The sequence below is a fragment of the Pipistrellus kuhlii genome, unplaced genomic scaffold (genome assembly GCF_014108245.1).
Source record: "Pipistrellus kuhlii isolate mPipKuh1 unplaced genomic scaffold, mPipKuh1.p scaffold_m20_p_93, whole genome shotgun sequence".
NCBI classification, from domain to species: Eukaryota; Metazoa; Chordata; class Mammalia; order Chiroptera; family Vespertilionidae; genus Pipistrellus; species Pipistrellus kuhlii.
Window position 1 is genome coordinate 220,313 of NW_023425599.1, and position 11,528 is coordinate 231,840.

Here is an 11,528-nt window from a genome sequence, read left to right on the forward strand (position 1 = left end):
GTGGGCTTGATCCCCAGTGGGGTCATACAGGAGGCAGCCAATCAATGAATCTCTCTCATCATGGATGCTTCTATGTGTCTCTCCCTCTTCCTTCCTCTCAGAAATAAATGAAAATATATTTTTCAAAAATAACAATAATTCTGGATAACAGAATTATGAGTGACCTTTGTTTACATTTTTAGTTGTTTTCCCCAAAATTTTCTGTAATGAGGAAATATTACCTTCATTAACTAAAACAAAGGACAAAGAACCAGTGATCATATGTAATGATAAAGGAAATTAACCTATAGAATATCACTGACAATTTTTATTTTAACTATGTGATAAAAATTAAAGTGCTGGGGTAAGAAATTATAGTTTGAATTTAGAACAGAGCCTATCATGAGTACTAACCCGGTAACAAACTGAAATGGAGTACTAAACTATGGCAGCTATTTCCTGTCCACCTGGCTTAAGTGTCCATTCTCCCTTCACGTAACAGCTCCTGTATATGTGTTAGGGCTGGCCAATCACAGTATTCCACCCTCCAGACAACTGCAAATGGTCCAGGAATTGGGTAAGTGACAGGAGTCCTGATTCCTGGATTTATTGCTTTGATTGAGTTAAAATGGTATCCTAGTCTTTGCTGTGTTATGTGGGCCAGTAAATTCTTTTCCCCCCCGAATTAATGTTAAGTTAAAATCCCATTTCTTGCAACCCTGAATATTTTTACAGCCCTTAAGAAATTAAACTTTTAATTTTGTAAAAGAATGAAGAAAACAGTGCATAAACCTCATATCCTTCATACATGGAAGTGAAATTATAACTAAACTAGAGGCCCGGTGCACCAGTGGAGTGGAGTCCTTCAGCCTGCCCAGTGGGGATCCACCCTAAACTGGCAGCCTGACATCCCACAAGGGGTCCCAGAGTGTGAGAGGGTACTCTGCAACATGCTGTCGTTCAGCAGCTCCTGCGTTGAGCACCTGCCCCCTAGTGGTCAGTGCACATCAGCACATCATAACTACCAGCCAGTTGGCCGGTTGCTTAGGATATGCATGCCTAAGCAATTGAACCACCTAATGACTGAACAACCGAACAACTGGTTGCTATGACACACATTGACCACCAGGGTACAGACACTCGAGGCAGGAGCTGCCCCCTGGTGGTCAGTGCACTCCCACAGCAGAAGCACCGCTCAGCTGATGAACAGACAGGACAGGGGCTCACAGCTGGCTGCTGCAGCCTGGAGACCACAGCGGAGCGGCAGTGAGCCTACTGAGTGGTGGCAGGCGCAGTGGGGCGGGGATGAGCAGGAGGGGCATGCAGGAGTGGCAGGTGGCGTTGGACTGCTGGTTTTAGCCCAATCCCTACAGGCCATGCCAAGGGACCACACCAGTGCAGGAATCCGTGCACTGGGCCTCTAATATACAGATAAAGTGAATGAGTCAAGATTTCAACCTAACAGAGTAATTTATCCAAATTTCTTAACAGAATAGTAACGTAACCATGTACATGGTACAATGCCCACGTTATGAGTTAGTGGACATCATAACATTTCTATAACCCAAAATGTTCTGTAGCCATTTTATATATTTTTTAAATATATTTTATTGATTTCTTACAGAGAGGAAAGGAGAGGGATAGAGAGCCAGAAACTCAATGAGAGAGAAACATAGACCCACTGCCTCCTACACACCCCCCACTGGGGATGTGCCCAAAACCAGGGGATATACCCTTGACTGGAATCGAACCCAGGACCCTTCAGTCCGCAGGCCAACGATCTATCCACTGAGCCAAACCGACCAGGGCATGTAGCCATTTTAAAACTACCTTTAGGTGCCAACTTACCAGCACACCCATTCAGTTCCTTATCAGATCTCAAAATTGGTTTTGCGCAACAAAATGGGCCTCTGCTTTATTCAGGCTTTTCAATATGTCTTTTGGTTGTTAAACCAGCAAATGAGCAACCAGAAAGGATTAAGAAGCATCCCAGTTACTGTAACATAGGCCACTGAAGCTACTCCTGGGGGCACTGGTTACGTCTCCGAAGCACTAATTCTAGTACATGTTTAGGAAACAAAGCGGAAAAGCAGGCATGCTACCTTCAGGGTCATACTTCTAAAGACAACTTCCCCCTAATCCAGTGACATTTACATACCCAAGACAGATGTCCTAATATGAAAGAATATTTTTTGGAACTCTTAACTAGAACTGTTTCAAGGGGACGCCAATTGAAACCCTGGGTTTTCATTTATTCCATACATATTTACTGAACCCCTGCCCAGTGCCAGGCACTGTGACCGACAGGAAAATAAAGCTATGAAAAGAAAGGTCCCGCCCAAAACAAAGATGAAAACAGCAAAAAGTGATCAATGGTAACAGTCCCACTGTCATGCGGAGGTCTATCCCAATGGAGGGCGATGGCAGCATCCAGAAGCACAGACAGAAGGAAAGGAAAGGCATTCCAGAAGACAATCAGAAGGACAGACTGGGTAAAGGCATGGAAACAAGACAGCATAATCCTTGCTTGGAAAACACCAGAAATTTGGTATGAAATGCACAAACTGCTTATGATGGCAGGCTGCTTCCAGCCAGTCTAAAGAAGGAACAGCCAGGCTCCATCCCCTTCCCCCTTTGCTTTTATGTTTTTACTGTAATAAACCATAGCCATGAAAACAAGACATGTCAAAAAGGCAAAATAAAGAAAAAACAGTAAAGAACCAACTAAAAAGTCCTTTGTGATGCTCAGGACCTGAGCTGTACCTAGTGGCAGGGAGAACCAGGAGGTGACCTAAGTTGTCCAAGAGGAGAGGCCCCCGCACCAGCTGGGTGTGTGTCCCATGCCCGCCAATGGTACTAGGGACTCCCAGCCTGAGGGAGCGGTGGACGGGGCGGACGCCATGTGAAGAGGCACCGTTAATAAGGAGGCAGGAGGGAACCAAAACTACTTCACTTGCTCATACCCTACACACCCTAGTTCACAGCCCATACTGAGGGGCTGCCTCCTCTGAAAAGCAGTGTTCTCTGCCACGTACCATCCACCCCACGCCTGCCGTGAAGTTCACTCCCTCACTGGCTGCTTCTCACCACTGGTTATCTTCCTATGGTCTTAACTTTTCAACAGGTTTGCTAGGTTCCCTGAAAGCAGAAATGTCCTGTCCATTTAACCAATATCTTGAAATATAAATGACTGATGGACAATACTACCGATGAGAGACAAAGCTCACTTCCATGTATGTACTCTAGAAAGTTCCACACACCAGGTTTTGTCCCTTTCACCCATCTCTAGAACCATAAGGGACTGTATGCACAGCTGAGCTCTCAGATATTCTTAGGACTCAACAGCCCTGGTAAAATAAGCAAATCACAACCAACGGGATGTGCCTCACAACCTAGATGTGTACACACTGTGCGACCCACTTAATATAACCTTCAAAAATAAGCAAAACTCATCTCAGGTGTTAGAAGTGGGGGGCAGGGAAAGGGGGGGGTGACAACAGCGTACCAGGGGCTCTGGGGTTCTTGTGCTGTTCTGCTTCTTATCCGGGGTGCTGGGTACACAGGTGTGCTCACTTTGTGGAAGTTCATCAGGTCTTATCATTGCACAATTCTTCATATGTGTGCTGTTCAAAACACTTAATGAAATCAACAGGCAAAAACAAGAGGAAGCACAGTGATAAGGAGTATGAAGGAAGATGCCGCCGAGAAAAGACCCTGGTGATGGGGCAAAAGAGAAGAGCCAGAAAGACTGTGGAATGTTCTAGTTCAAGTGGGAAAGCCGACATTCAGAGACCTACTGTCACCCTGAAGTACTAATTATGAATTCGTACTGAGAACTATTTTGCCACTTAAGGAACTTTTTATTAATCTTAAAATTTCTTCAGCATCTGCAGGAGCACATTGTAAATGTATGCCACATTTAACAAATACACAACTGAATCCATTCTGAACCTCCCACCCAGTAACTAATAAGATATCCTGGCAGTCTGGCCAGTGTGGTTTGGTGGTTGAGCATTAACCCATGAACCAAGAGGTCATTGGTTCAATTCCCCATCAGGGCATAGGCCCAGGTTGCAGACTTGATCCCCAGAAGGGGGCATGCAGGAGGCAGCCAATCCGTGTTTCTATCTCATCGATGTTTCTATCTCTCTATCCCTCTCCCTCTCTCTCTAAATTAGGGGTGTCGAACTCAATCAGAGAAGGGGCCAAAATCTAAAATCCAGCCTAAATCGCGGGCCGAATGGTTTACTGAACTGTCATAAACTGTCATTGTGATGGAAACGCAGTGGAGTGCAGTGATGACAGCGCGGTGCGGGCCACATTGCAAGGCCTGGCGGGACGGATTTGGCCCGCGGGCCTTGTGTTTGACACATGTGCTCTAAATAAATACATACATACATACATACATACATACATTAAAAAAAAAAAAGAGATATACTGGCAAGTTAGCTGCCTAGGTTTAGTATGCAACCAGCAACTAAAAAATTGTGAGTAGCTTGTACACCAAGGTTCCAACTCTACTGTTCCAACAAATAAACTAAATGGCACTAGTCAACCTACAGGACTAACTATCCCCTTTTCAAAAAGAAAGCATTATTGTTTCCTAGAAAGTTTCAGAAAGGGCAGGAAGCAGCCTATCAGTGATGTTTCTCGGCGATGTTTCTATCTTTCTATCCCTCTCCCTTCTCAAATCAATAAAAAAAAAAAGAGAAAAGCATTGTTAAGCAAAGGTTTTGTAAAGTAAGGCATTATTTCTGCCCTCCTTTGCGACCTGAAAATTTTATTATAGTAATAAATTTTTGATTATAAAGTTCCTGATGCTGCTCTAAATTCTTTGTAGCACTTGCCACTCGCTGAAATTATCTTGTTTATCTATTTTCTTTCTCTCCATCGCATTTTAAGCTCCGTGAGAACAAGGACCTTATCTGTCTTTATACCACAGTAGCCAGAGCCCAGATGGCTGTGTGCTCAACAGAAACTTGTTAAATGACCACAGCGACACAAGTAATTTACTTTCAGGTCCCCAAGAACTAGTGCACATCCCTAAGATCATGTCAGTACCAAGAAATCGGTAGTTTCAAGGTCACCTATTTCTGAGTGAGAGTAACTGACCCAGCTTTTGTGCCAGGTTAGAGGTTAGACAAGGTTTGAAAATTTGGAAGACGGCTAATTTTCTATGTACTTTTTGAAGCAGTTTTATGAAAGACAAACACTGTAATAAAACCAATCTGACCTCAGGAACCACAGCCCAGTGGTGGGAGGCTGAGCCCCTGGAGAAGAGGCTTGCCTGCTACAATGAGGTATCCGCTCCCTCTACTTTCTTGGCATTTTCCTCTCTGAAACCTATTCCAGGATGATGCACTTTTGAAGCTTCAGCAAAGATCAAAATTTTGACATTATCACTAATTGTGTATGTGACCCCCTATAACTTCTAAAGTACTTCATGACTACTAAAGAGTTTCTGAGTTGTCAGCATATCGGAATTTAATGGAAGAAAAAGTCCAGTCACAACTGCAAACAATCAGGAAACAAGGAAAACATTTTACACACAAAACAACTGAGTACCAACTTCCAATTAAATATCCTAAAGCACCAACTTTTTATTAAGCTACACAATCTCATTACACATCTAAAGTAAATGACTCACTTTTACTTGTCTGTAAACTGTCTAGAAACAGTACTATTTTCAGAGAGGTAGCATTAAAAGAAACAGGGATTAAATAAAACATGATTACAACTAAACATGGTGATAAAATCTGGAATTGAAGACCAATGAAGTTCTAAATCTCTGGTAAATCTGCAAAGCAAAAAATTTCTAATTTTTCAAGTGAGTGTGATTTAAGCAGTAGCTCCAAGTAAAAAAACCATTCATCAGCAAGACTTGCAAACCATCTTGGTAGTTCTTATTTTACAATAAAGACATCACTGCATTCCCAGAAACAAGGCTAAAAGTAAAAACACTTACTCTGCCCAACACTCAAGAAAGGCAGCTTAGCAATGGTTAGATAAATCTGCCAATTGGGGGGGTGGAGGGGGTCTTCTTAGAAGCTGGTGTCCTTTCTGTATTAAACTGGCGAAGTGGCTGGGAAATACTAGCTACTACCTAGAAAGGAAAGGTGTTTCTTCCCCACCACCATCTCCTTATGCGCGCGCGCGCGCCCTCCCTTTTCAGCCTGAAGGCTGAGGCTGTCAGCAGGGCGGGTGGTGGGTGGCGGGTGGCGGGTGCAGGAGCAGCCTTCCCCACTGCAGTGGCCTCTCAGGTGCCAGTGCCCAGACTTCATTCATGGTGAACCACACAACCGGCAGGGGGAGACCCAGGAGGGAAATGCTCTGACCTGGTCTGTAGGGAGCATCCCACCCTCTTCAAAATCCCCAAGTCATTATAGTTGGCGATGTGATGGTATGTGTGAATACTGTACCTCAATAAGCCACAAAACCACCAGCAAGGGGTACCCCAACACGTAACTGATAGTACATCCAAAATGTAAGCTCTCTACTTGCCCCTGAACTCCAAGTAGTCTAGTAAGTTTTCCCTCCTTCTTCCCGTAGCATATTCCTTAGGAGTTTCTCAACTTCCTTTCATTCTGCTCTATGCTGCTCCAAAAAGAATAACTACCTTCTCAATCACTTTCAGGACCCCCCTGCAGAATTAAATATATTTGGTATATATGGCAGTAATAGTGAAGAGTGAGCAGGTAATTTTGTAGAAATCAATTCTCCTGTTCTGATGAAGTACAGGGAGAGGGATTCCTAATTGATCCCCAAGCCAGACTGCTCCAACTGCCCATCACTTTCATACCTCTCTCAGGCCTTCACAACTGAAGTGTGGTCACTCCGGCTCATTTCTTACCAACCTTTACCAGCCTCCTCCTCTCCCCCGTGTCTTGGGCAGAATCTTTCACATCAGAGAATACAAAAATATCCTCTAGATAAGGACACTTAGATAATATCAGATCTGTTCTCAGAGGATGAATACAGCTCTGAGTCCTACTGCACTACCGGTAATTCAAAGCTCACTTCCTTGGCTGGCTGGTCAAGGATGGCAACAAACTCAAAAATCACCTCGGGCTAGCCAACCAGCTGCTGTTCTAAAACCAAACACTAGTTCAGGACACAAAGCCCAATTTCTATGTCAGTCAACAGGTTATAAAAACCCTTTTATTACTTAAAATTACAAATTTCTGCGTATTGCCCAGCATCCAAAAACTGAGCAACAAGTTTTCTACTACCATCACTACCAAGTCTGACTAAAACATTTGCAAGGCAGAAAATGTCAAACCTTTGAAGTACAGAGAAAATTACAAGAAAAAGCCCCAGGAAAAAAACCATGAAGTAACTAGAATCAGAAAAATTAATCAACACGCTAAGTAGGATAAGATGAAAACCTGTGAAATTTACCTTTCCACATGAAGTACAAATACATTAGTGATGACTTCTAGAATAGCTCTAAAACACCAAAATACTGGCAATAACCAAACTGAAACAAATTTAGATGGTAAGAGTATCTATCGTGAGCTGATAAGACATTAAGTCCTCAGGTCTCTGAAATCTGTGTTCAAAGCCTACTCAATAAAAAAAAAAAAAAAAAAAAAACTACACAAAGATCCTTAAAGATACTAGGTGAGTATCCCATTCCTGAAGAGACTCTAAAATATCTTAACTAATGTTTGCATATAAACTGAATTTCACTGTCTTCTGTGATTCTGAAAAGAACTTTAAACATCCATATTTTTTCCTTTTTTTCATATTGTTTTTAAAGTCAAAATCTTCCACATGCTTCCAAAAAATCTTACTGAGTCAGATTTTTAATACATGTAAAAACTGAACTGCATTTCATTATGTGAGATAAGTAGTCCCAGCAATAAATCCCAGCTTTAGATTTGGTAGTCAGTGTCTTTTCACCAGTAAAGTTCTCAGGTTCTGCTGTGCTCCCTAGTCACTTACTTGAACATCACCTCGGGTAAATCAAAACAAAGCCGCAATGAAGAGGTCTGGCCTCCAAGGGAGTCTACATGGAAAAGGACTCACAGGTGCCTTGAAATTGCTTTAAGCAACACTACATTTCCAAACTTCCACTCCACGTGGTCACATGCCCTGTTTTGGGGAGTCAGGTAGAAAAACAAAATCTAGCCCTTGCTCGGTTTGGCTCAGTGAAGAGCACTGGCCCCTCAGAATGGGCTGGAGAGTTCTGGGTGCCAGTGTGCTGAAGGCAACCAATGTGTCTCTCACATCAGTACTCCTCTGTCACTCCCTCTCCCTCCCACTGTCTTTAAAAATCAATGGAAAAATATCCTTGGTGAGGATTAACAACAAAAAAGAGAAAGACCTATTAAGCTCACAATGACTGTTTTTACTTTAAATTAATCTATTTTATAATACAAAATAATTGACCTGAATTTACTTTAAAAACTACTTGTGATGAAATACCTTCACTTTTTGAGTATTTTCACTCAAAGTTCTCATTTCTAACAGATGTAGTGGAATTCACATAACTGTTCCATCAGTAATAGGACCAAGTGATCTGATACAATCTTTAGCTTGCTCAATATCCTATTTAATCCCAGGTTTAACTAAAGCAATGATATCCTAACAGACACACTGAGTTAGTGAAAGAAAAATATCCAGTTAAAGCTATGGAGTACTACTAGTCATATTGGAATACCACCGATTCACAAACAAATCCCTGATGAGATGAGACTTTGGGCAAATCAAAGCTGTCTTCAAGGACTTACCAGAAACTAACTCATTCTGTCTCGCTTTCACACACCTATCCCAATATCTGCATGTTATGTGACATCAAGAATAGTTTAACTTCAAACTTTAACATAGGTGAAAGAAATTCAAGATGTAAGTCAAAAGATGACTGGCAGGCTACAAAACCACTCTGACCCCAGCGCATCCACATGTTACCGCTTTGATGCCAGATGCTGTCACCAATAACAAGAAATTCTTTCAGCGCTTTTCATTATCATAAAGTTTTAACCACCAACTTCAATATGGTCATACAATTCACTTCACCGTTTTTTGCAAAATTGTCTTCCATCGGCGCTCTGCGCCAAGATCAGGCAAAAACACACCAAAGGACAGCTAGGCTTTCAAAAAAAAAAAAAAAAGCACTTTCTTTATCAAAGCTCAATCTTTATTTTCAAGCGCACAAAAATAACATACATTTGCAGCTCAAGACAGGAAAAGCACAACCATGTTACTGTATAACCACCACTAAATTTCTCAAAGAGGAAAATAATTCGAGGCAGGCAAATTAAAAACATTCTGCGAAGGCAAAATTAAAAGCTCTTGTCCTACAATCCACAGCAGCCCTGCTTCCTCTCCTGAGGGAGCCAACACCGCTGAGCCAATGGGCACAGGTGTAAAGTAAACTCATGTCTGTGTGAATAAGACAAAACCATAGATCATTGATTCAACATGAGACTTTGCAGCCAAAGCGAAATACAACCAAAACCACACATCACCTACCCGCCGATGGCAGAACCCAATCAACAAGTTGGAAGGAGGGCAGCACGCGGAGCTCACGGCCCTCTCCTCCGCTTAAAACAAAGTCCTAACAAAAGGCGCAGACCCGGTACCTGGTGGAGGTGCCTTTCCTCACGTCACAGATGCTGCACTTGAAGGCTTCCGCGCTGTTCCTGAAGGTGCAGACGCTACAATCCCAAAAGCCTTCGTCCGCCGCGGGTTTCGCTTGTCTTTTCGGCCTGCAGAGGAGCGGGGAGCGGGGCGAGGGGCGAGGGGCGGGAGGGCAGGAAGGGGGAGACAGCAATCACAGGCGCCGGTGAGACGCGGTAATTTCGCAGGAACCCTGGGCTGGAAACTTCGCTCCGGCGACCACCCACCCATCCTTTTCCGGAACCAGAAGGGGGACGCGGCCCCGCCGGCGCCCGGCAGCCTCCGGGCCGCGTGGCCTCCCGCGGCGGCGGCGGCTCCGGAGCTGGGCCGCGGCCGCGCAGGAAGCCGGCGGACTCGGCGCCCCGAGCGAGGGGCCGGGGCCGGGGCCGGGGCCGGCGGGGCGGCGGCCGGACGGGCGCAGGCAGCCCCCCTCGCCCGGCCCGCCCCCTCCCGCCCACCTGGTTAAATCTCCCTTTGTCTGGGCGGAGCGGCGGCGGAGGCCGGGAGGAGCCGCCATGGCTGCGGCGCGCACGGCCGCCGGCCCGAGCGCGGCGACGCCGCCCCCGCCCCCATCTCCATCTTAGCGGCGCCTCCCCCGCCCGGGGGCTCCGGCCTAGCCGCCCGCCGGCCCCCGCCCGCCGCCGCCCTCCCCTTCCGCCCGGCCGGGGCAGGTACCTGGTCGGGCTCTTCTTGTCGCCCATGGTCATGGACAGGCTGGACCGCCGCCCCGAAGCCGAACCCGGCGCGCCTCGGCGGAGAAACGCCGTCCGGGGAGTCGTCGCCGACCGACCCCCCCTCCTCCCCGCGCGCACCGCCCTCAGCCGCTGCGGCTCGAGCTCCAGCCGCCGCCGCCGCCGCCAGTCTCCGGCCGAGACTAGTCCCTGCCGGCGCCGCCTCCGCGAGTGACTGACGAGGGGCGGGGCCTGGCGCGCGCGTCACGCCCGCGCGGCCAATGGGAAGCCGCGGCCTGCGCCGCGGGGCGGGCGGACGTGGGCCGGCCGGCGGGTGCGTGCGCTGCCTGCGCTCCGGGGCGCGCGTGCCAGCCGGCGGCCCCGCGGCCCCGCGGAGCGGGCGTGCCCGGCGGGCGCCCGTGGCCGCGCCCGGAGCCCGCGGCGGGCTGGGAGCCGCGCCCGGTCGCCCAGTGCAGCCGTCCTTGACCCGCAGCCCCCACCGCGCCCCGGGAGGTAGTTCCACGCGGGGGCTTGCAAGAGCCCCGCCGCGAGCAACGCATCGAGGCTGGCGGAGCCCCGGAGCCGGCGGGCCTCTGTGGCCTGGGTCCGCCCGCGCCCTGCGCTCCTCTGCCACGCAGAGCGCCCCTGCTCCCCCAGCCCACCTCCAGCCCCACACCCCGCGGGCCCTGGCGCTGGGGCGGGGGCTGCAGAGGGCGTGGCGCAAACCGCTCCCCCGGGCCGGCTCGGCCGCCGCGCACCGACTCCCTCCGGGCCGCCCCGAGCCTAACAGGGCGTCTCCCTAAGGAAGTGGCTGCTGGAATCCTGGCAGCCACGTGCCAGCAGTCACACCTGGGGCCTCAGCTCCTTTATCCAAAACGAGGCTAACTCCCTCCTCCTGGGATGTTCGGGAAACTCAGAGCCTTGTGCACGACGAGCACGCGGGTCAGCACCTGGCCCCTGGGCAGGACCGCACCAAACCCGGGGGACGGCTACCTAACGGCCTGGGCTGTGCCGCTCCCGCCGCAGCCCTCAGCGCCCAGGGCTCCGCCGCTGGAAGGAAGGCGGCCGCCAAACTGAAGGGACCTCTGCCCTCAGGCACGCAGTCCTGGCGGGGGAGGATCCAGTGATAAGATAAGGCTGGGCGGGCTGAAGCGCTGGTGGGGTGGGACGGAGTTGAGAATGCGGCCAGAGGTGGGGGATGTCGCTGGCACCCACTGTGACAGGCCCCATCCACGTGTCAACAGAAGTGGGAAGGGA

At 48.1% G+C, this 11,528-nt stretch overlaps 1 protein-coding gene across 2 annotated transcripts in view; it reads right to left on the reverse strand.

The window, feature by feature from the left end:
* LOC118714008 (RING1 and YY1 binding protein) overlaps positions 1-10,456 on the reverse strand; it is a 64,355-nt gene extending 53,899 nt beyond the window's left edge. The window contains exons 1-2 of one of the 2 annotated variants that reach the window (XM_036428848.2): positions 10,276-10,456; positions 9,564-9,689 (exon numbers count right to left, since the gene is read on the reverse strand). In XM_036428848.2, the coding sequence (XP_036284741.1) occupies positions 9,564-9,689; positions 10,276-10,307 (158 nt within the window). In that variant the 5' untranslated portion in view covers positions 10,308-10,456. The remainder of the gene's footprint in view (positions 1-9,563; positions 9,690-10,275) is intronic. The other variant, XM_036428847.2, reaches the window with a different exon arrangement.
* Between the last annotated feature and the right edge of the window lie 1,072 nt (positions 10,457-11,528).